This window comes from Athene cunicularia, assembly GCF_003259725.1.
Source record: "Athene cunicularia isolate RWA chromosome 5 unlocalized genomic scaffold, athCun1 chr5_part1, whole genome shotgun sequence".
Classification (NCBI taxonomy): domain Eukaryota; kingdom Metazoa; phylum Chordata; class Aves; order Strigiformes; family Strigidae; genus Athene; species Athene cunicularia.
Genome location: NW_020799101.1, coordinates 24302335 through 24325087, shown reverse-complemented (window position 1 = coordinate 24325087; position 22753 = coordinate 24302335). Strand labels below are relative to the sequence as shown.

The 22753-nt window shown below is 47.7% G+C and overlaps 3 protein-coding genes across 3 annotated transcripts; 1 reads left to right on the top strand and 2 right to left on the bottom strand.

Annotated features, from left to right (window-relative positions):
- The first annotated feature begins 18 nt into the window (after positions 1 to 18).
- SAMD15 (sterile alpha motif domain containing 15) lies at positions 19 to 3661 on the top strand. The gene is made up of 2 exons (XM_026849528.1): positions 19 to 211; positions 2573 to 3661. Exons 1-2 carry the CDS (start codon positions 182 to 184, stop codon positions 2837 to 2839), a joined length of 297 nt encoding a protein of 98 aa, XP_026705329.1. The 5' UTR covers positions 19 to 181; the 3' UTR covers positions 2840 to 3661.
- Positions 3662 to 3957: 296 nt separating this feature from the next.
- NOXRED1 (NADP dependent oxidoreductase domain containing 1) lies at positions 3958 to 7834 on the bottom strand. The gene is given in 10 exon segments (XM_026849269.1): positions 3958 to 4319; positions 4321 to 4383; positions 4979 to 5026; positions 5028 to 5189; positions 6050 to 6123; positions 6125 to 6196; positions 6493 to 6505; positions 7556 to 7637; positions 7640 to 7732; positions 7819 to 7834. Coding segments are annotated over 10 exon segments (849 nt in total). The 3' UTR covers positions 3958 to 4093.
- Positions 7835 to 9992: 2158 nt separating this feature from the next.
- On the bottom strand, positions 9993 to 22747 carry VIPAS39 (VPS33B interacting protein, apical-basolateral polarity regulator, spe-39 homolog). Its single transcript, XM_026849398.1, has 19 exons — positions 22611 to 22747; positions 22003 to 22105; positions 21078 to 21221; positions 20055 to 20093; positions 19654 to 19718; positions 17282 to 17338; positions 16327 to 16419; positions 15678 to 15711; positions 15129 to 15231; positions 15013 to 15040; positions 14754 to 14827; positions 14144 to 14219; positions 13732 to 13866; positions 13151 to 13192; positions 12671 to 12760; positions 12230 to 12316; positions 11597 to 11686; positions 11183 to 11287; positions 9993 to 10909 (listed from the first exon to the last, which is right to left on the bottom strand). Exons 1-19 carry the CDS (start codon positions 22701 to 22703, stop codon positions 10889 to 10891), a joined length of 1479 nt encoding a protein of 492 aa, XP_026705199.1. The 5' UTR covers positions 22704 to 22747; the 3' UTR covers positions 9993 to 10888.
- Between the last annotated feature and the right edge of the window lie 6 nt (positions 22748 to 22753).

Genomic DNA, 22753 nt, shown 5'->3' with positions numbered 1-22753 from the left:
TGTGTGTGTGTGTGTGTGTGTGTGTGTGTGCGCGCGAGTGGCGAGGGTGGGGGTGGCGGTGGCCGAGGGCGACCCGCGGCCCACTCGCCTTTCTCTCTGCTTCCCTGCCCAGGAGTGCTTCAGGGCCAACGGCATCACCGGCCGCCGCCTCATCCTCGCGAACTGCTCCAACCTGCCCGCCATGGGTGTCACAGACTTCGGGCACATGCAGGTGCGGCCGGCTGCGGGTCCTGGAGCTCCCTCAGCCCCTCGGAGCACAGCTCTGACTCGTTCTCCTTGCAAGCAGGCTAGGCTATAGCCTGTCTGCCCAGGCAGATGGCTTATTCCAAGAGTGACCCTGAAACTGGACAACCAAATTTGTTCAGCCAAACAGTTACATCTCTTGAGGCTTTTCAGGTGGAAATCCTTAACCGGCTGGAGATCGCAGGCATCCTCTCTGGGACATGATATGTACATCAGAAGTGCTTAGCCTTCTTCAAGCCTGTGTTGCTCCTCTTGTCCCATGAAATTGCTTAGCAAGATACATGCACCTTTCTTACATATCCCTCAGAATTTCTTTTCAGTAATTTTCCACTTACTGATTTGTAGAACTTCTAAAAATCTAGTCAGGTTTAACCTGCAGCAGTTGAGCCACTGATCTCAAGCAGCAGAAGGGCAACTCATTATTACTTCCTTGTTTTACACTTCACTGAACACAAACAGCATCTGTCTCTTCCTCATTTTATAAACATGTAATTGGCCATTTTCCTATCAAACCTACATCTTTTCTTTAACAAACACTGATAGTTAACTAGACTGAAGTTCAGGGCTACAGTCTAGCCTTCCAAAGCTTCCTGAAGGCTCAGAAAAGAAGCAAGTTTAATGGAAACCACAGAGAGACTCAGGGCTGCATTTACAGACCCAAATAGTTTGTTTCGCATCATGATTTAAAGTTACTTTCCCCAGAGGACCGAAGGTAGAAGTTCAAAGAATCAGGAAGAGAGAAAAATCTTTATGGTCCAATAGCTAGAGTATGAACCTGTTTGTTTTATATCAGGGAACGAAAAAGCAATTTCACCAGAGTTCTGTTTGGCTGCACAATCTTAGCTGTTTGTTTGAAACAAAATATGCCACCAAAACCATTGACTAGTGCCATGACTTTGCCTGTTGGTTGCAGGAGAAGGCATCAAATTACAATGCCTAGTTCTTCAGACAGCAGCCCTTCGGAGTATTTCTAGTTCAAGCAGATACAGCCTTTATAGTCTTTTGCACTTACCGAAGATGGCAAGAATTGTATATGCTTTGTAAGCCTCACCCTTACGTTGGGTTATAGGAATTATGTATGGTGGTAGTTGAACTGCTGAGAAGCACTAAACTATGGGTTAGAGGTAGCAACTGTAACCCATTCTTCCTCCCGCAGAAACTGAAATTCCTTGAGTCTAGGATAAGCAATAGCGAGCATACTGCAGCAAGCTTGGAAATGAGATTGTAACATTTTCCAAAGCTGGTAAGCGAATTGGGAACACCTCACAGACTTCAGTGGAACTTAGATATTCTTGAGGATCATGCCCTATCCTGCTAGTTATTTGTGGTTTAGAGAACTTTACTCTGATGGAATCCAAGCGTGCAGAGCTCTGAGCAGGATGTGGTCCCTGGGGTCTTTCAGGAACCACATACTAGAGCAGGTGCAAAGTTATGGCCATAATCCTGGGCACATCAGCTTCCCAACAGGAAATATCAATGAAAGGCTGTGAACATCTGAAACCGAGATAGTTGCTATAGAAATAAACATGATAGCATCAGCTCAGTGAGATAGGAACTTTTTGCAATTTAGGGGAAATGGCAGTTTGGTAGAGACCTACACAGTGAATTATGTGGAAGCTACACAGCACGGACGAGTGAAGTTACTGCTCGGTTTAGTTCCACTGTATTGATATTTTCAATATCAAACTCACTGAAGATACTAGTCTGGCGTTCTTTTGATATCACACTCTTCAGAGTCAAGTCAAAGTTGGGGGAAGGTTTTGAGCAAATGCTGTGAAAGATCAGTAAAGCCTTGTGAATTGTATTTTGAAGCTTCAGTCAAATCAGAAGGTTACATTCTCAGAAGTGACTTCAAAAATAATGGTAAGGCTCTATTCACTGACAGTTCTAGGTCCAGCTGGCTCAGATAGCCAGTCACTCATCCTTTTCTTCATGAGCTGTATGTCTTGTCGGTTTAATTAGTTTTTACACCTCTTCTCTGTATAGACTTTGTTGTTGACAATATAACTTAGCAAACAGCAATGTTTTTGCATGAGGCAGAAAACTCCAGCTCATTCACCCGTAACTTGCATGTTCTGCAAGAGCAAAGAGGAAAGCAGTGCTATTTGTGCCACTAAGAGACCAGATGCAATGTCATCCCCCACAGTAAATCTGGAGAACGAGTGGTCTGCTCTGCTTCTACAGTGTCACATGGGGCTCAGACCCCTCACAAGTTGCCACTTCCAAACCGTTCCAAAAATTCAGTTCTTTTTCCTGCTACTCTGACATTGAATGTTATTAGTTGTTGCCCTGTCAATGAGAATTTCAGGTATTTTGGTTTGTATTTCAGGAGATTTCACAACATGTGCGAGAGTTGCTGGGGATTGAGGAGCCTCTCTTCAACAGATCCATTACCCTCCCATACAGAGACTGCATGGGTCTCTTCCTGGAGCGAAAGTCCCGATCAGGAAAGAAAGCAGATGCCCTCACTTTCTCACAGATTATCCAAGAAGCAGGATTGGAGCCCTATACTACAGCTGCTCCTTTGCAACAAGCCCAGGCTGGAGTAGAAGCGCATGCTCTCACTGTACCACAGAGCACCCAGAAGCAGGATTAGAGACTCACACTGCACTTTTGTAAGAAGACCAGCAAAATATACCCTTGTTACCTCGCAGTTTGTCCAAGATGGTACAGTTTCACCTTCTCCCGATTATGGAAGCGGCCATTGCAGCTCTTAGCCATTTGATTACAGCAAATACATCCCCCCCACCTTGGCACTTTTCTGCAATCCTTCATTTGGTTCCAGGAGCTAAATGAAGCAGAAGCTATAAATCAGACTGTATCACGGCCTGTCTTTCACTTCTGCTTCACAGTTGATTAAAAAGACCAAAACCGAATCACAGACATATTTTAATTACCAGTGATGAAAAAAATCTTTCCTGCAGCTCAGGTGAATAGATTTCTCTCAGGTTTTAGTGTCTGCAGACTGGGCTCACTGTAAAGCCCAGATTTAAGATAAATGGCATATACAATAACTGGTATACAGGTGTGATGCCAGCTGCTGTCAGCAATCGTAATTAAGCAAGGGGCCTAGTTACAACATGCACAACTATCCCTGGTCTGACCACAGAAATTATTTCCCGTGAGGCAGGCAGTGGTTTATCATAGTAAACAGAACTGAAACACATTATAAATGATGGGAGGAAGCGTAACAGAATACTGCAAACTGGAGAATTTAGGGAATTAAAAAAAGCTTTGTCCTGGGTGGATTTGGACAGAATACCCAGTTACCTCCTTTTTCCTTGAAATAAGTATGATGTACTCTGTGGTGGCTGTGGTGGGGTGCATTATGATCAACAAGGAAGTACAAGTAAGTGCTGATTAAAACATGGTTCAACAGAAAAAATGCTCCTGACTAAATCATTACAATTTTGTCTGGCATCAATGGCTTCATTAAGATCCCCATGTAAAAAAATTATTTTTAACAAAATTTAAAAAGGCTGGGCCCAGTCTTGTTTAATTATTTACACCAAACCAGTAGCCACTACAAAATACCTGTAATTTAATTTTGTAATTCAGTTTTCTATTGAAACTCCAACACAAACCCAGTGAAACTGAAGCAGTTCATAATTCAAGATGACTATGTAATAAGCAAAAAAAATAAAGCAAGACTCAGGCAGACAGGGAGAAGCAAGTTTGCTGAGCAGTCTAGAGACTGAAGCTTGTAGAAGCAAATGTGTACATAGGGTTATTGCCAGGAATATTTTAAACAGTACAAGAGTGAACAGTGCTGGTTCTTGCACCCCTCAGTCCCATAAGGGGGCTGAGATGAGATCTCAGCAAAGCATTCTGCGATGGGCTTCGTTATTGTTTATGAGGATTTAGAATCATAGTCAGCAATTTCCTCTGGAATTTCTGAGAAAATGTTGGAAGTAGCTATGGAGAATGGAGATTTGTCATCAAATGTCACACCAGGCTCCACTACAGCTGAAGTAAGAGATGTCTTGGTGCTGATCAGCCCTCACTACTTTGTAGGTCAGTCTCCAAAGGATGCCTGGTGTAGTACAGCAAGATGGTGCTGGACAAACTCACTCTTTTAGCAGCTGGCTAAAGGGTCACTCTCTCAGTTGTGCAGCTGTCAGGTCAAACCAGGGGAAGGTTCTGGGAAGAGAAAACACACGGAAACCTTAATGGGCAATAACTGTCTGAAGCAGCTTGCTAATAATTTAACAAATAATTATTTTCCTCAGTGTCTGACTATGAGACTCTTTCTTGCACCTCTGAGAAACAATCAGACTTAAAATGTTCCAGGCATTACTCTGCCATGCGGAGCAAAACTGAGCCTAATGGCTCTACAACAGTCCTGCACAAACAGAAGTTCTTTCCCTCAAGCAGTGTTCCCCTGTCTTAACGTCCTCCATAGTCTAGTTCATAAACTTCCGTAAGTTCATTACCCATAAAAACTGTCCTCTCTAGATGTTTCCATAGGAAATTTTTTTTCTGCATCCAATGTCCCAGTCCTGATCAGTGGCTTCAGACAACCCTCTTAAGTAGCCAAACAGGAACTAGGGACAAAATAACTCAGGTATGATAGTCCAGGTCTAGATACTAATACATCACCTAAGGCAAGCTTCCCTTGGCTGATATGTGGTCCTAAGGGCAACACACCTTCCAACCCAACAAGACAGCCCATGCTTCAGCTGTGGGATGAGGCAAGTTTCAGAGCAAAGAGGAAGCTCTTCAACCTTTTACTTACTCCTCTTGAGTCACTGACAAGGAAAAACCTTTACTGACAAAACTCTTAGACAAACCATGTGTAGGAAGTTTTCTGCTCTGCACAGATGGGGCAGCATTCAGGAAATCAGAGGTTATTGGGTAACTTCAGTACCTTCTGGTGAGGTAAGCTCTGCAACATGCTGCTGTTCAAGGCTATGTAGAAAATGGCCACCAGCCATTCAGCATTGATTCTTATTTTCCATGTAGGACAAACAAAATCAGATGCCAATTACCAGTGCGCACACAGGTGTGAAGAGAGATTCTTATCTCCCACTCCTGTGAAGAATTGCACTGGCAATCAATCAGACCTGGTTTATTTGAAACCTCTGATCTAAAATCATTTTAGATGAAGGATGATGAAATTATTACTAACGAGTCTAGTAACGCTTGTGTTTTCTGTAGCTCATTCTCATCAAGTAAACAGGAGTCCTTTACAGGCTACATATAAGAACATATAACCATTCATCCATCATGGCCTGATGAGCAGTATAGCTGCTTTAAGAGCATTCAGCAACGCACAAATTAGAAATGCACACAGAAGCATATGATGAAATTGCAATGGACAAAGGTAGCAGCTGGCAATAGGAACAGCATGCCCATGGAAATGGTTGTGCTTGAGGAAAGAGAAAAGGGGTTTGGGCCATGTTCTTACTCAGAAATTATATCTTGGCTCCTGCTCACTGATTTAGCCTCAGAGCTACTATTGTTTCATGAAGGGAAATGGTAGCTGTTTAGAAACTGGTGGCAGGTACATGGAAAGCAGTGCTCCTGAAAGAAAGGGTGACCCCCCAGGGCACTAATCAGAGAGACTGGTGAAGGAGGCACATAGTGCTTCATTTTGCCCCCCCACTGCTGGTGCATGACTGCTCCCTTCCATGCACTCCAGGTTCAGCTGTACAGTGGCAGGATTTCTCTAGGAAGGTTTTCTTCCCCACACTACACTCGAACTAATAAAATTATCACACACCAGACCCAGCCTTGAATCATAAAGGCAGGGGAACCACCGAGTGCAACTCCTTAGAAGAGCTGCTGCCAAGTATAAGAAAAAAGCGAGTTTTTACCTTGGGAGCTGCAGGTACACGTTGCCTTTGCAGCAGCAGGGTCTCGCAGCATGGCTGGGACTGTCTCCTTTGACCCCCCACTCATTGGAAGGCTCCTGGCCAGAGCACCAGTACTGCAGAGAAGGAGATGCTTCAGCCTGGAAGAAGAGGTGGCCAGAATGAGGGAGGAGGGAGAGACAGAGAAGGAGAGGGGGGGGATTCTCCTGGAGTGCCTAGGCTTGCTACTGCCCAGAGCTGGCAGTGATTGCACAGCGTGGGTGGGATTGTGACATTTTAAGGCCCTGCATGAGGAAAACTCGGAGAAAGCCACAGGGAGTATCCCACTGCACCAGCCATGGCTGAGTCAACAGCTGCTGGGATTCATCCCATTACTGTTTCTTATAATGACTCCCTTCCAACAGCCATCTTAACCACTGAGTCGGGTTCTTCCTACTTGATCCTCATTGCTTTGTGTTAAAATTAATTCATGGGCCTTAACACTGCCAGTGGAGAGATGGCCATGGTAGGATTGTTAATTTTGCCATGCAGTGGTCTGGTTGCTTTTTTTTTAAAGTGTAAAAATGTGTAAAAATCATTCCTTGCACTCTCTCCCCCAGTGTACATAGGTCATACCACATCTGCAGTGGCACAGAAATGTGACAAGGTCCAGGTCCCTCCCCACTGCAGGCAGATTCCCTCAAGCAAGGTCTATCTTTTCCTCGCCTCTCTCATCTCCAGCTGGATCCCCACTACTTGTTTGCCCTTCCTCAGCCCTGCAATCAATAGCCAGCATCACCCAGGTTTAGCTGATGGGGGAGGAACTGGGTTTAGCTGGTAAGGAGGAAGCAGTTACCCTTTGCAGGACTTGCAGACCTTTTACTAGTAAACAGCCTTGCCCATAGCACTGAAGAGCAGCATCACGTTTGGCCCCTCACTGGTCACCTTGGCAGAAGGCCAGGAACCGGCCTGACCACAGGGGATGGGTACCCCCAGGCATCAGGAGCAGGGGGTAGAGGTCATACCCCTGCACTTGGAGCCTTCAGGAGAGCTAGGGCAGCAGCTTAAAGTGCAATACAATGCACTGTGTTTGCTTTTTCGACCATGAAGACTGCAGAGTGCTCCTTTGCACCTTGTTTCCTGAGCTGTCTCACAACAGGTTATCTTGCAGCGATAATCTGAGGCCCTGGCAGGAGAAGGGTTTCAATGCTGGCATTGTGTTTGATCTGGAGCAACCTTGACTCCTTTTGATCATGTTTTCACATTTATAGCCACAAAGTCTAAAACTTCCTCTAGACAAACACAAAGCTGAAACTCTGAGTGTTCCTGTGTCTCCAGCAGTTAGGGACTTGGGGAAGTGACCAACCATGATGAGGTTTGCAAAGACATTTCACAATAAAGTTGTGAGAGGCAGTAAGAGCTGTGTTTCGGCTCAGCCAGAGCACGTGATGCACTCTGTCCCATGAGGTCCCAAAATATGGCAGTACATCCAGGCTCTGAAATAACACGGTCCATTTTACCTGAGGAGAGGGATGGCAGTGACGAGTCTGGACACAATGCAGGGTTTCTGGATGGCAGGCTGAACGATGGAACAGACAGCACATGTGGTGGGAGACAGCAGAGGAACACAATGTCCTCCCAGGCCACCAGCGGAGCACTTTTGTAAAAGCACACAAGCCCCTGCTTCTTTAGGTCTGCTGCGATAAGCAAGAAAGGAACTCGAAGCCCATAGAAGGAACACACGTGACTGACCAGCACCTCTGGGCACCAGCAGCACAGTTACCTGTGCTCTGCCACATGCAGGTGAAACACAAACCACTGCTCCCAGGCTGGGACCATTGCCTGCTGCCCAAAGTAGCACAGAGGGACATGGCTGCTGCCCATCACTGTTCCTACATGGCAAAAGGCAGCAGCAGAGTGACACAAAGCAGACAGCCTCTCTGCCAGAAGTAAACATACAGAGAGCTCAGCTGCCTGGCCCCAGTTCACACAGTCTGATTTAAAGCCTTTAGCTGAAACAGCCGAGCCTTGGGTTCTGGCTAGTTTTCAAGATCTATAAAAAGCCATTTAATAATCCCTGCTTCCTCTCTGCCCCGAGATGATTAGAAAGAGGATTTTATTGTTCCAAACATCTCCCTGGAGGACTGTTCTCCCCACTTGTCTTGTTTTATATAAGAGTTTACAGAGCAGTTGACAGTTTCTATGCAAACAGTTACTGTACTGCTGTGGGCCAATCTCCTCTCCTGGCTGGGCCCTCAGAGCCCAGCACAAAGCTTGTCTGCTACAACTGACCATGCAGCCATGAAACAAGGAGAGGGGTGTCTCTGTTTCAGCACTGCTGCTCATCTGGGGATATGTTTTCTCTGTTGGGTGAATATTTAACAACCTGGAGTCTCAGTCACCAACCAGGCTCTTGGCAAATGACAAGGGGAATTTTGAAGAGCCACAAAAATGGGGGGACTAAACTAAAATGGGCCTTAAACTAGCCAACGCTCAAAAAACAGGATTAATGTCTCCACCATTCAGATGGGATTGGTTAGAAAAAGCAAACAACTAAATTAATGTTTGGCAGAGAGTGGGTTTCCAATCAAATAAAGATCTTTTCTACAACAGCATGCTCTGCTAAATCGCTAACCCCATCCCATGTGGCACATCAGTATTTTCTGTTATGAGTGGTCCTGCGTTGCTTGGGACCTTGGCAGTGCTGATACCCACAGGTCAGAAGCACTGCATCCTGCAAACTGCACCCTGAGGTCAGGGGATCTGTGGGCACAGCCAGCTCACAGGTCCCCTGTGGCTGGATTTACACCTCCATACACACCTCTATCAGTGGTCAAGAGAGGCTTCCAGGATGAATGCTTGGAGAACACAGGTGTCAGGTTTTATTTTATGGCTTCATCAGATTCCTCCAAGGGTATGTTCAGCTTCTCCCACTGCTCCCTGACATAAATCCCAGCCAGTGACACCATTCCAACTCCTACAACCCAGCAATGTCCTGGCCTGGAGCATGTAGGAGAGCCTGGCAGCAAACCTAACCCTGGCCAACAGCATCCCGGGTTGCCTTAGGATGAATGTTGCCAGCACATTAAGGAAGGTGAACCTTCCCCTCTAAATCCAGAATGCCGTGTCCAGTTTTGGGCTCTTCAGTACAAAAGAGACATGGACATACTGGAGACAGTCCAGCAAAGGGCCACAAAGATGACTAAGAGAGTGGAGCATCTCTTGTATGAGAGGCTGAGAGCTGGGACTGTTCAGCCTGAAGAAGGCTCAGGGTGGATCTTACAAATTTAAGTATCTGATGAGAGGGAACAAAGAAAAGGGACCCAGACTATTTCCAGTGGTGCCTAGTGATGACAAGAGGCAGTGGGCACAAACTGAAATGTTGAAAGACCATCTGAAGACAAGAAAACACTTTTTGACAGTGAAGGTGGTCAAATTCAGGAACAGGTTGCCCAGAGAAGCTGAGTCATCTCCAGCTGTGGAGATACTGGAAACCCAGACAGACACAGTCCTGGTCTGCCTGTTCTAGGTGACTCTGCTTGAGCAGGAGTAGACTAAGTGATCAAGCTAAACAATTCCAACCTAAACAATTCTGTGAGGAAAAAACAATAAACACCAACAGAAAAAAAAAAAGGAGTGCACAGTGCAGCAGGGAGGCTGGAACCCAAACCTGCCTCAGAGTGGTACATCACTACATATAACCTTCACCTTTGCGTGACCACCCCTGAGGCAGCAAACTCTCCTACATTAAAATTAACTCAACTGTGCTGCTGGCATTTAAAGTAGGAAATAAGGTACTGTTGCAAGCAAAGCCACTCCATGGTGACAGGCACTGTGCTTTTCAGGACATGAGAAAACACCCTGCATACTTACTTTGTGGGAGGTGTGATAAATTGCTCAGGATTAGCACACAGAGTTACAAAGTGCTCAGTGCAGGATGGAAATAAACAGCCCAAGGAGAAAGAGACAGCTTTATTTAAGGAATTGAAGTGAGGTCTGGAAGGATGAAGCCAGCAGTTGCCTGAGGAGTTGTGTTTCTGAGAAAGTGCAATTCAATCCTTCCCGGTGTAACACTCTCAAGAGAAAAGAACTGCTAGGGTCAACAGGTTTGTGCCAACTGAGAGGGGTCCCTCCTTGTTCTCCATCCAACCCAGCAGGGCTCTGACCAGCTCCGCACACCAGGTGCCTCTTCTTCCCTGATAAAAGGATCTTCCAAGAGCTGCAGAGTGCCCACACGAGGATACTGGCAGAGGCTGCTGTCCTGGCTCTCTGTAGGAGTTCATACAACACCTCTTTCTCTAGGCTGAGCCAGAAAAAACCAACAAAAACCCCAAGCTTTGAGGTGCTGCTGGTCCTCTCCCCCAGCACGCTCTCTGATGCAGGGAGAATACAGTCCGGTAGACTTTACTCCAGCCACAGCCATGGCTGGTGATGCCCAAGCCAGCTTGAGTGTTACAGGGACTGGTCAGCACTGTCTGGTGGGAAGACCCCTAAGTGTGACTGAACTGTTCTTCTTGTGAGATTAAGTTCAGGCACCATCCAGAGTAAATGTAACATTGCTGTGCCCAGCAACTTCCCTCCATAAACAAAAGTGGTGCCTGGCTTACAGCCAAGTCAAGTAGAATCAGATTCCAAAAAGAATCAACCCTGGTGGATCAGTACCATAATTTTGCTGGCTACATTGGAGCAGCTGCCTTCAACCAGCCCGAATGCCACTGTCCCACAAGCCACGGACACCCACTGTCACTGATGAACGTTAATCATGCAATGAGTAGTAACAGAGTTGCTCTGTTGGCACTGGACTGGGTTTTGCAGTTTCTTCTTTCACTGGCAAGGCCACGCCCAAGCAGTGCTCAGTTCTTCCATCGGATTTGCTAAGAGAGAGAAAGAGATGTGACTAACATTGGTGCTAATCACAGTTCCCTCAGGGGATGAGTTAGTGAGTCCCAATCCCTGACAAGGACAACTATGGCTAGAGGGTGGTATTTCTATCAGTTTCACCCTTCACTCCTACCCTGAATGCAACCCCAAAAATAAGGTTAGCTTCCCAGCAGGGATAAAAGGTATGTAGGACAGCCATGCCCTTTTACCTGATCTACAGCTGTTTCTGATGAGACTCCCTGGAAGAAAAAGCAGGCGTTTCTTACCATGTTGTTGAGAATGCTGTTTATCTTCTCTTCTTCTGCAGAGCCTCGCTCCACTTTGCATTTATATGCTGTCAGCTGGATGCGATCCTTTAGATCCTTGTAGGTCTAGATAAACAGCAAAACCAGCACCCAGCTGAGTGAAGAGGACACTTCCACAGTTAGATGGTGCCCCACAGATGAGCAGGGCAACTCTTCAAGCCCCCTCAACTTTCCACCACAGCACAATTCCACAGCACAAATGCCAGGAGCCTCTCCTGGCTCACTTGACTTCTACCGTGCACCACATCACCGCTCCCAGCACACAGTGATAAGCAAACACCACAAGGCACGTGACAGCAGTGGCACATGGCAGGAAAGCTAGGGAGCAAAAACAGGCTCTTCTCCCATCTCTTCACGCACACAGCAGTGACCTACCTCAATGACAACATCATGGCACTTGTATTTGGTGGCAAGATTCAACCGTGTCTCCACATCCTCCACCAGGCGCACATACTCCTCCAGCACCTGCGAGGGAAGGGTGTCTCAGCTGCCTTCTGCATGTACTTCATGCCTCGTTCTCTCACCCCAGTCACAAAGCCTTTCAAGGTCGCTGGTCACACAGACTTGACCCCTTCCTTCCTAAGGCAACAAGTGACCAGGACAAGACTGCTCGGGATCCCAGAGGCAGGAAAGCTTTGCTCACAAAGCTCAGAGTCCTAGGCTACCTCGTTCCTATGGATTGGGTTAACCATTGCCAGCCAGATTAAGCGTAAGAAAAATTGATGTAGCAAACAAAGGTTGCAATGCACTGTGGGAGAGAGAGCTCCCAGACAGCTCTAGTCCTGCTGTCCCTCTTGCAGTCAGCCCTAGGACCCAGCCCTCGCTACCCCCCCATGCTTGCTGGTGATGCACGGGTTGCTCAGCTGAGTGCTGCACCCACTCGGCAGTGCCAGCAGCCTGGCAAGCTCATCTTCCACTCCCAGCTAGGAAGCAGCTCATTTGGGGAATCATCCACACCCCAAATCCCAACGAAGATCAGGAGGACATAAGCAGTGGTTCCTTACTCACCTGCACAGGAGCATTGTTCCTCTGCAAGATCTCCACCACCCGGTGGAACCCAATAGGTGCCTTCTTCTTGGTGTAGCCCAGCCAGTTCTGAAATGAGAGCCAAACCCTATGATAATGCTAAAGGGCAACCCCTCCAGCCACAGGAAAATATTTTCCCCCAGTGGCAGCAACGTACACCAGAGCCAGTGCTGTGGCTGGGTGCTGGCTGGTTGTGAACCCTTTGGTAAGGGCAGCCTCCTTCTCTGACCTTGCTGCTGCAGCCAAGCCAGGCCCAGCAGAGCTCTTACGGAGAGGAGGAACATATTACAACACCCTGCAGCAGAGGTGCTGGGCCCTGCTGAAATAAAACCAGTCTGTCTGGTAATTCCACAACAAGCCTGTTATCAGTAGTAGATATCAGTACTTGCAAGTGAGTCCCCAGCAAGGCTTTCCACAGCCCACCTTGGTGGTGAAGAGGGCATCCACATCATCCCAGGCTCGCAGCTTGGCACGGGCAGCCAGGGCAGTCAGCACATACTGCTTATCAGGAATCTGCAAGGCAGAAAGCTGTAGTCAGAGCACTAGCACAGCTCAGAAGGCCTGAGTGGGTTGAACAGGAATGGCACCTGCCCCTAGCCCTGTCAGGACCCACAACAGCCAGGCAAGGTGAGATGCTGCCTGAGGCCAGGAACAGCACTGCAGAGAGCAGGAGGAAGGGATTTGCAAGTGCTGCTGCAGTCAGGGTGCACCCAGTGAAAGCCTCCACATGGTTCCCATTTGCCTTTCTGAGCCTCCAGAATGGCCCTGCTCGAGGAGGATGCCATGACTCCCTCCCTATCTCAGTGTTGAGCACTTCAAACTCCTACCCAGCCCCTCACTAAATATAATTTGGCTGCCCATATTTTCAGCCAGTGCTGCCAGAATAGCAGGAGACTCACATACCTTAAATGTCTTCTTCAGGTTGGTCGGGCTGCTGAATGTTCCCTGGAGAGAGCAGACAATTCAGTGAAAACTCAGCAGTGTAGGCCACAGAAGAGATTCAGATACCCGCTGTAAGGCATTTGCCTCACACAGGGTGAGTCTCCCTGCTTTTTGCTTGTGTCAGTGCCTCAGGAGGAAACAGCTGGCAGAAGAGAACTGTCCCACCCCATCAGCTCTCTGGTTTGGTTTCCCCTACATCCTCAACTGGTACACCTCCAGCACTTCAAGATCAGTATCACACACGCCTCATGGGATTAAGGGCCAATTCTGGCTACTTGGAGCCAGAAATAAAAGACAGTGCTTCCTAGGAGGCAACTCCCTGATAGGCTGTCCAAGGTTGAATTTCCCATTTTAGAGGACAAAAAACCCCCTCCAAACTGGTCCCAGATGGACAAGGGGAGCTAAGTTTCTCTAGGTATCTCTGAGGGATGAAATATGACCTGCTTACCTTCCTTCCTTAACATGCCCCAGCTGAACCACCCCACACATTGAGGGCTACAGGGATGAGATGTAACCCTTTTCTTCTCCCACATCATCCTCACCTCAGCCTCTGTGTAGTGGTAGAAACAGGAATAGAAGAGGGTGGTTACTAGTGGCATGTTGAGAATTGAGGCCTTGCGAGGGTATTTCCGAAATATCTCTGACTGCCCAGCTGTCTCCAAGTGCCGGTCATTGGCCTGCGGAAACAGGAAGACAGAGGGTGAACATGAGCCAGGGCAACTGCCTGACCTAACTGCCTGGTAAGAGACCTGCAGAGAGTGTTGTGATAGCACTGCACAGCCTCAACATGCCATGAAGTATTTCACACATGTACCTGGCACAGCAGCTTGGAAAGCAGTTAAACTACACTAGCCAGGGCAGGCCGATTAGATCCAAAGTGGTATAAGTTAGGGACAGACAGAGATCTTGCAGCTAGCCCCAGTCATCTCCTGATCAGTAGGGAAGATTTCATACCTCAATGATGATCTGTCGCTCCAAGAGGGTATAATGGTCTTGGATGTGGGAGGTATCCTCAGCTGAAAACGGCAGCCTGGCCAGACAGGGAGGAAGGAGCCCTTAACACAGTACATTTAGAAGGATGCTCTTCTCTACCAAACATGCTCCCCACAGACAGAGATGTGGGGAACGCCTCCCATTCTTCTCAACCTGAGTGGCTAGTAGGTACTCAAGCTCCTGCCCTGCTCCCCTCTCTTAGAGAGGCTCCAGATAAAGAAAAATTATGTGGCATCTCTCACAGAACAACCTAAAGTTGATGCTACCAATTTCCCCAAGTGCTCAGGCACCCAAGCTTTCATCCTTTACAACCTGAAATGTTAATGATCAGAAGCTCTCTGAAACATCTTTGCCCCCAACTAAGCAGCAAAAGCTGCTGGACTAGTGATGACCACAAATTCCTCCTCTCTGGTCTACACTGTGTCCCCAACACCCCACTCCCACTGAGGCAAAGCCAACATCAGCTCTCAAACTACATAAGCTGTGGCACTGGGATAGAGGTCTAATTTTCTTTACTACCACCTTCTATGAAACACCAGCTTTCCTCCCACCCTCTTGCATTTTTTCTTACCCAATGCAGCCTTTCAGAAATTCCCTCCTTTTTTCTACATCCTGGATGTTCAAATGCTCCCGGTACTGGGACAGCTGGAGGGAGAGGGAAAAGCATCACAGTCTGTTCTCAAGGATTTGGGAGATATAGGACTCCAGAGGGCAAAATGGGGATGCAAAGCTCTTTCCTGACTACCACACACCCTGCAGCCAGCCTCCCCCTGCCTACTATGCTCCCTCTTCACTGAGGAAAGGGAGCTTCTGCTCCTGGGAATACTCACAGCAACTTCCTCAGTCCTGTCTAGGAACCTGCAAAAGGGAATGAGTGAGCATTAACTTGTAGGCAGGTTCCCAGCAGCATGCTCAGCCCTGCCACAAGGCTGGGAAAGAGCCTCACCTGAGCAGATCCAGAAGCAACTTCTGCTCACCCGCCTCTTTGAGGAAATGGATCAGGTGACACAAGGCCACCTGCCGCACCTCCAGCTCCCGAAATAAGATCTCTGCAAGAGTAAGAGAGATGTACAAGTGGGTAAAGCAAGTAAGCACTACCAAACCAGAGGGGGTTAAGCATGGCACATGGAGTTGCAAGCCACTGGCAGGATTCAACAACCTTACCCCATCTCAAATCACAGCCTTAGAGGCTAGAGCACAGAAGAGCCTGTTCACTAGGCTGCCAACTACAATCATGGCAGCGTGCTCCCCTACAGATTAATTTTCATTCACCCCATCACCACTACCACCTACCACTGCTTTAAGGCTCCTCTCTGGGGCCTCTGTGGGCATCATCACACACCTCCCCCATTATACTCACTGAAAAAATATTTCATGATCAGTAAAGTACCAATATCCCAGATGCTCTCTTTGTGACTTACAAATAGTGAAACAACTAGCTCCTCTGCCCTTAACTGAAACGCACAATAGAAATCCTGGCCCCAGTCACACTTACCTCTCCTTAGTGTCCGTTTCAGGAATATCAGGACCTGTGAGCACAGAGAGGCAGCTCTCAGCTGACCAGATCAGTCTTCACCAGAATTAAGACAGACAGACAGCAAACTGGTCAAGCCCTGGCGAAGCTTTTCTAAAGGGCCTCTGAAGACTCATCTCTTACAGAAAGCACTTAACTGAATTCTGCTACCCACCAGACACAGGACATGCAGTGAGCCAAGGCCACAGCTGCCTGGGTGCCTGCCTAAGCTTCTACTCTGGTGCTTAGATAAGCGAGATCAAGATTTACAAAGAAAAACCTTTCCATGACAGATCCAAGGGCATAAAAGACCTGGATGAGGGAAGCTCTGACACAGTCCCATTTGCTGCCTGGTGGTTTGGAAGTCGGATAAACTGGAGAGACCCCTCAATTTTTCTGTGCTGCAATGAACAGATTAAACCTTGGCCTTCAAGAAGTTGCTGCAAAGATCAGTAAGGCTGAAAGACCAGGTGCCTTGTTATTAACCTGATATGAGTTCTGCAGAATGGCAGGAAAGCCAGCAGGAATATGGAACTCCCCAGTCTTAAACTCTGACACTTTTTTTTTTTTTTTTACACTTCTTGGGGTCACCAAGGAAGTCCCAGCCCTATGTGGCCCCAGCAGAACTCACAGCTGTAATGACATTCCCATCATGCCCTGCCACAGCTTCATCCAAGAGCACCAGCTTGTCTTGCAGGGAGCGAAATCTCTCTAGAGAGCAGACCTGGAGATAGAAGAGGTATAAGTAGGCATACGGGACTTCAGACAATCCCCAGGCTGAACCAACCCCCAGGGTACTACCTATTCCTCCCCATGAGCCCTTCAGCAACATGAATAACTGTCCTCCCAAACAGCAGATAATTTCTCATTCAGCTGAAACCATATGGGTTATGCGAATCTGTCCACAGGCGTTGCAGAGTTGGCCTTCGTTATTGCCCAGGCTAGGACAGCTTTGTACATTCAGCACAAACACGCCTGTAACAAAGCAAAACTTCCCTGCACACCACAGATCACCTGTCCTGACAGAAGGAGGGAACCCTGCAGGGCCCTTTCCACCAGAAAAATAGTTGTAAGACTCTTCCTCCCTTCCTCTTACCCAATAATTGTGCCTTCTCTCAGCCTTTAGTTCACCTCAGCCTTTGAGGAAACACATGCAGAGTAAAACCACAAGCTTCCTGTTTGCTCACTGCAAACAGAGGCAGCTGAGACTAAGATTCCAGCTCCAGTGTAACCAAGACTGCTTCTGTCTTCCTCCCTCCATTTGCCACTAACTAAGAAGGGAACTAAAGCCCCATGCTCTCAGATTTTTTCCAAAAGCCAAACAAGGAAGTAGAAAGGGTAGAGAGGGACACAGCAGTACAGACACCTCCTGTCAGAGCCTAGCTGAGGGGATGACTCAAGTAAAAAATGCAACAAAACCCTGAAGGTCTCGTGCTGCTCCTGTGCTAGTGTGATCCTGGCAAAGCAGCAGACAGGCAGAGCACTGTCCCTGCCAGATGCTGCAAGCAACACAGATCCCCTCCCTGCTCCTTTAGGGCCACCCACCCTCCATCTCTTGCAAGCAGGTGGGAGTGGAAAGTCCTTACCTTGCCCCTCTGCATTCGCCTGACTGTATCTTTGGGGCTCCAATCACTGCTGTAATCCTGCCACAAGAAAAATAAAGAGCTCTTGAGCCTCAAGAGGCCAGATCATGCTAGCAGTCCCCAAACTGCTTTCCACTTGTGCTGGATTAGAGTGATGGCCCACAGGTAGCTTCTCAGACTTGTCATTCAGCTGCTCCAGGGTGGTTGTTAGTAGGATGGGTCCCTACAGCAATTCAGGTGTAGATGCCAGGCCCTCAGACTCTGCATGCTGGTGGGGAGGGAAGCTAGAGGCTCACATGTTAACACAGAGTCTTTCCATTGCCTGATGAAGGTCTGTCATCCTGTCCTTCATAAGTGCATTTCAATAGATTGTCCTCCTTGCAAATTAAGCTCCAAGGTTGCTTTCAGAAGGACAAACAAAACATATGCAAAATTGACAAACCCAAAACTGAAGGGGAAGGAGTCAGCTTTTTGTTACAATTCAGACACACTTCTCCTGATGAGCCTTCCACAGCAGTGGGGAGAATGCAGGGACAACAGCCTCAGGCAAGTGCCTGGAGAGTCACACAGGACTAGTACAATGTGACAAGAGCACTGAAGCTTGCAGCGAGACCATCCTAAAGTAATATGCTACCGCTGCTGCAATGACCAAAGTTCTTCCCCTGCAGACACTATGATCTGGAAGCACTGGATAAAAAGCAGCAGTGGCTCAAGCCACCCCTGAGCCCAGACTCCAAGAAGGCGTCTAAGTCTTTGTGAGACACTCGAGCCAGCAGTTGTAATTCAGCCTTCTGCCTCAAAAGAGCCAGAGGAAGGGAGTAACCAGAACCAGCAATAAGGATATTGAATTTTAAATTCATTGGAGATTTATTGAAAGCCCAAATCTAAAGAAAAAAGGGCTGACCCAGTCTCATTAGGGGACCACTGCACACGCGTCTCAAGTCAGTGTCCAATATCCTGAGCACCAGGGTTCCCTCTAGCACTTTTGGCCAGAGGCAGCTCCTCATCCTGTCACTGTCAGGACCCGGGTTCAAAGCTACCACTAACTCTCCCTTCTTTGTTCCATCCCACTTCAAATACTCCTGTCTGCTTTTAAGGGGCTGTATCCTTCTCCTTCCTGCTTCACTGCCTCTGCAGGCACACAACAGAACATACCAGGACACACTTCTTTCTCCTGCTGCGCTTTCAGGAAGTGCTGCCTGCTAGGTTATGTGATTAATGGCTCATCAACACAAACACACCAGTCTGGTGAAGATTAGATGGCTAAGGACAGGTGGAGAAAACCCAGTAACCTAGTCAGTGCAATGCGAGCACACTGACTTGGCCACTCTTCACCACCATCAAATGAGACCAATTAGGCCACTATCTGTTGTATAAAACCTTCCAAGATCAGTAAACTAAAGAAACTTTCCCCAAACACCATGTAACCCTAAAGAGGCACAGAACTTAATATGGACACAGGGGAAGAGAATCCTGGGATGTTTTAAGATGCTTATGTAAATGTGTGGGGCTTGTTATGGAAGTTTCTGGGAAAGACAAAAAGCAGGGAAAGGGAGGAATAAAAATTAATTGGGCAGGAGCAAGCATGGGAAAATAGAGGTAAAAGGGGGCACAGAGTGCCAGCCAAGTTTAAACAAGTGGCTAGTTAGTGTGTCAGTCTGACTGAGCCCTGCAATGGATCACTGCAGTCTGATATTCTCATTAAAGTCTATATTTAACCACCTTCTGTGTGGGTGGGCTTTCTATTCCAAGTCTATGTGTTCATATGAACGCTAGTGAGCTCAACCAGCCACTAAGTAGAATAAGCAGTCTGAGTACCAGGAACCAGAATGGGATCATGAACCCTAGGGGCTCAAGGGTCCCAGTGCCAGCAACTGGAGGAGATTGGGGTCTGGGCTTCAAACAAAACAAACCAGATGTCTAAGACCAACTACAGGAGACACCCATAGAGTGTGTGTATGTTCTGCTAGTGGAATTCAGTTCCGGTCAGACAGAAAGGGGAGGCTCAGGATCAGGCCTGAGTGTTCTGTGTTTATGCGTCTGTTGGTAAAGGCATTGGTTTCTGTGTCAATCTGTGTGGACAGCTCTGTTAGCACTGTGCATGTCTGTATCTTTAGGGAATATGTGCTCAGTCCTGTTACTGCCTAGACCTGGGGACATGGAACCTCAACCCCCAGGAAAGCTCCCTGCTTCTGAGCAAAAGCAGAGAACACCTAAGCTACTGTGAAGCTGCATTTTGCAGCTCCCTGTCCTATTGCCTGCATTGCCCTCTGCCGTCTGAAATAGTGATTAATCATTTGCCATGAAACTAATAGAGAAGGATGTTCTCCTGGCAGTACCCTGATCTCAGCACACTACAAACACAGGCTGCTCACCTTGTATTCAGCTTTCGGTCTGCGCAGCTCCGGGGCGTAGTTTTTAACTCCTGTGTCAGAGAGGGCTGAGAGGGAAAGGCAAAGCTGAGCAGGATGTCAAAATCCAGATTCACACCCACTTCCAAAACCACCCTTTTCTTGGTAGAAGACCCAACCTCAAGCACCAAATGGCAATACAAAGTTGCTCTAAACCCAACAGTCATCAGTCATACATAAGCAGATTACCCCAAACCATCATGTCAACTCTTTCACTTCTTTGCTGAATGGCTTTCAGACAACCCATAATTCAGTTTCCCTTTCTGCAACATAAGGAAGATGACATGTTCCTTTTTTTTGTTTAAATGCCTTTGTTTATGTAAATCTGCACCTCTCCCAGAATGAGGCAGGGTCTCAAAACTTACCATCTGAAAGAGACTGGAAACTTGGAAGCTTGTTTCGTCCTGAAATCAAAACAAACACTCATGAGAGACTGTCTCTTCAGCAGCAACATCTCTTGCAGAGGGAGCACAACCCTAGACTGCAAGCAGTGCACTACAGTTATGCCACTGTATAACAAGCCACTCTACAGTGATTCACACTACAGCAGCATAGCTGGGGCTCACCTGCCTGCAGTCTAAGGCTTTGAAGTTGCCTGTGGCATCACAGACTGTATCACACCCCGGCCCTATCTGCCCTATTGTTGCTGAGGCCATGAGAGGTTAGAGAGCCTGAATTCACTCATCTACCTGCAGAGCAGAGGCTCAAACACACAGCACTGCTTAGGCTGTGGCAGCATGGACACCTTCATTCACCAGGGCTGCGATGTGGATGCCTTTTATTATCTCTGTATTATCAAAGTTGAGAGTAAGAAAACACCCCAAGGAAAGAGAGACAAAGTAAAAGCTGGTTTGTTGTCTGGCTGTGAGACAACAGAGCTGAACTCTTGCAACCTGTAAGTCTCCCCATGGTCTGCTGTGTGTTTCCCCCCATAACCAGCAATGCTATCACTGCTGCTACCATGCATTTGCTGAACATCAACAGTAGCCAGCTGAGCTCCAAATAAAGGATAATCAACCTGTCTTCTCTACAGTACTGGAGATCAAATGAGGGCTACTAAGGTCAAGCCAGTCCCTTTGTAGCCTGCTCTTTTGCTCCATGTAAACAGATGGCTGTACTTTACTGTGCTCTGCCTTGCTGTTCTTGTGGAATGTGGCTTTTAAGCCATTATCTCCAAAGTCCCCTTCCATACCACAAGAGCATGCGATCTTTTGCACAAGACAGTCTCCAGTTTCTGACCAGTGAGAGATACACTCCCACACTGAGGGGAGATCAGCACTTCCCTGTTTTGCAATACACTTAAGAGAAGACAATTTACATAACACAACTGTCCCTTGACACTGTTGAGGGAAAAAGCATTTGTCCATGCTGTATATGAGGAAGCTCACCTTTGAATAGACTGCTTAAGGAGTAGGAGGAAACTTGTTTGGGAAAAGCAGCGTATGAGGAAGAGCCCTTCTGTAGGCCAGAGTCACGGCCCTCCAGAGAGCTAGTGCTGCTGGAGGCTGTCTCTTTGATTGACCAGGAGATACCTGTGTGCAGACAGAGATCATTTATAACAGAGAAGAGAAAAACAGTCTATAAAGAGAGATCTTACAGCACAGCAGGGACGTTACCAAGTGTGCCCTGGACAGTTCTGCACTAGCACATCTTGATAACTTTGACCCTCAGCACTATGCAGATGCAGCACACAGAATCCCAATCTCATGTAATACTGCTTGTTAAACAGTTGCACATTGTTCTCCAGACATGGTTGATTTCAGCAATGTTGTACAGCTAGTTACGACTTATATAAAAGAATGCACAGATCATCCAACATTTATATGTTGTTGCATGGGGTAAAGTATAATCTTTGCTCTAAAGGTACAGAGCAAGACAGAGAATCCCTAGTTTACCTCAAATTACAGAAGAATAAGATCATACCTTCCTGAACACTGGAAAACTAAGATAGTTTTTCTTCCCACAGAGACAAAACAGCTATCAATGTGCATATGCTGCTGCCAACAATGCATGTCTCTCTCCTGCTTGTTCAAGACAGTTTTCCCTTCTTTTTATGCAGCTGCACAACACACGCATTTTAGGACAGGCTGATAGAGCAAAAAAAGCCGATACGTAGAGACCTTGGGTGGGAAAAGAAACAGCCTGAACCTACAGCATAGGAAAAGAATGGACTCTTGGAAGTTCTCTGGGTGATCCAAATGTAAATGTTCACTGTTTGGCACTGGCTAATCCTGACCTTGTCTAAACACCAAATTTAAACCACAATTTTAAACTCCATCACAAGGATATAACGTGCAGTACTTCTGCACTTACTTCCCACAGGTTCTCCGCTCCAGCTGACCCTCTCAAGGTCATCATCATCATCATCATCGACAATATCCCGAAGGCTATTCACTGCCCGTTTGGATTCCTTTAGCTATGGACAACAGAAAGAGCTTGTATAAAGATCACCAGTGTTGCACAGTACCCTTTATTTCCTATTACCTTCAAATAATCTCCCTCAGAGCTCTGAATACAGCTTTTCAGCTTCCGCTGCTCTTCTGGAGGAGGGAGGTATTTTATGCCTGTAAGTGTTCAACAGACAGAGCAGCCCTTCCTCACCACTGGGAACCCAGCGGCCACCGACACCTACAGAAACCAACACCGGCAGCTCAACCAGCAGGAGATGCGGTGTGGTGCACGGGCAGGGAACCACGGTCCTAATGACATTTCAGATTGCCCCCTTACTACGTGAGGGACGAGACAGGAGTGCATGCTGGCCTCCACAGAGGGCAGGAGGCGAGCATCCACCCCACCCAGGAAGCACAGACCCTCAGCGAAGCGCGGGGCCAAGGCCTGGCCTGAGTCAGCCACGGTGGGGCCTGTCCGGCGGGTCTTACGCCGGGCCGCGGTGCCCCGGCAGTTTCAGGGTCGGACCCTACCTGTGACAGCTCGTCATCCTCGTCGTCGAAGGTGAAGGCCCGGAACTTGGAGCTGTGCCAGTACTCCTCCTCGTCCGCCCTCGCCCTGCTCATCTGCAACGGCACCGTGCGGCTGCCTGAGGGGAACCACCGCCCCCACCCCT

What these genes read in the sequence shown, in the direction of transcription:
- VIPAS39 (XM_026849398.1), bottom strand. Translation starts at nt 22,703, where the DNA reads ATGAGCAGGGCGAGGGCGGACGAGGAGGAGTACTGGCACAGCTCCAAG. An exon ending in GAGCGGAGAACCTGTGGGAA is followed by an intron (nt 21,222 to 22,002) that starts GTAAGTGCAGAA and finishes GTCTGCACACAG; the next exon opens with GTATCTCCTGGTCAATCAAA. An exon ending in TTGCTTCTGGATCTGCTCAG is followed by an intron (nt 15,041 to 15,128) that starts GTGAGGCTCTTT and finishes TCCCTTTTGCAG; the next exon opens with GTTCCTAGACAGGACTGAGG.
- SAMD15 (XM_026849528.1), top strand. Translation starts at nt 182, where the DNA reads ATGGGTGTCACAGACTTCGGGCACATGCAG. An exon ending in CAGACTTCGGGCACATGCAG is followed by an intron (nt 212 to 2,572) that starts GTGCGGCCGGCT and finishes TTTGTATTTCAG; the next exon opens with GAGATTTCACAACATGTGCG.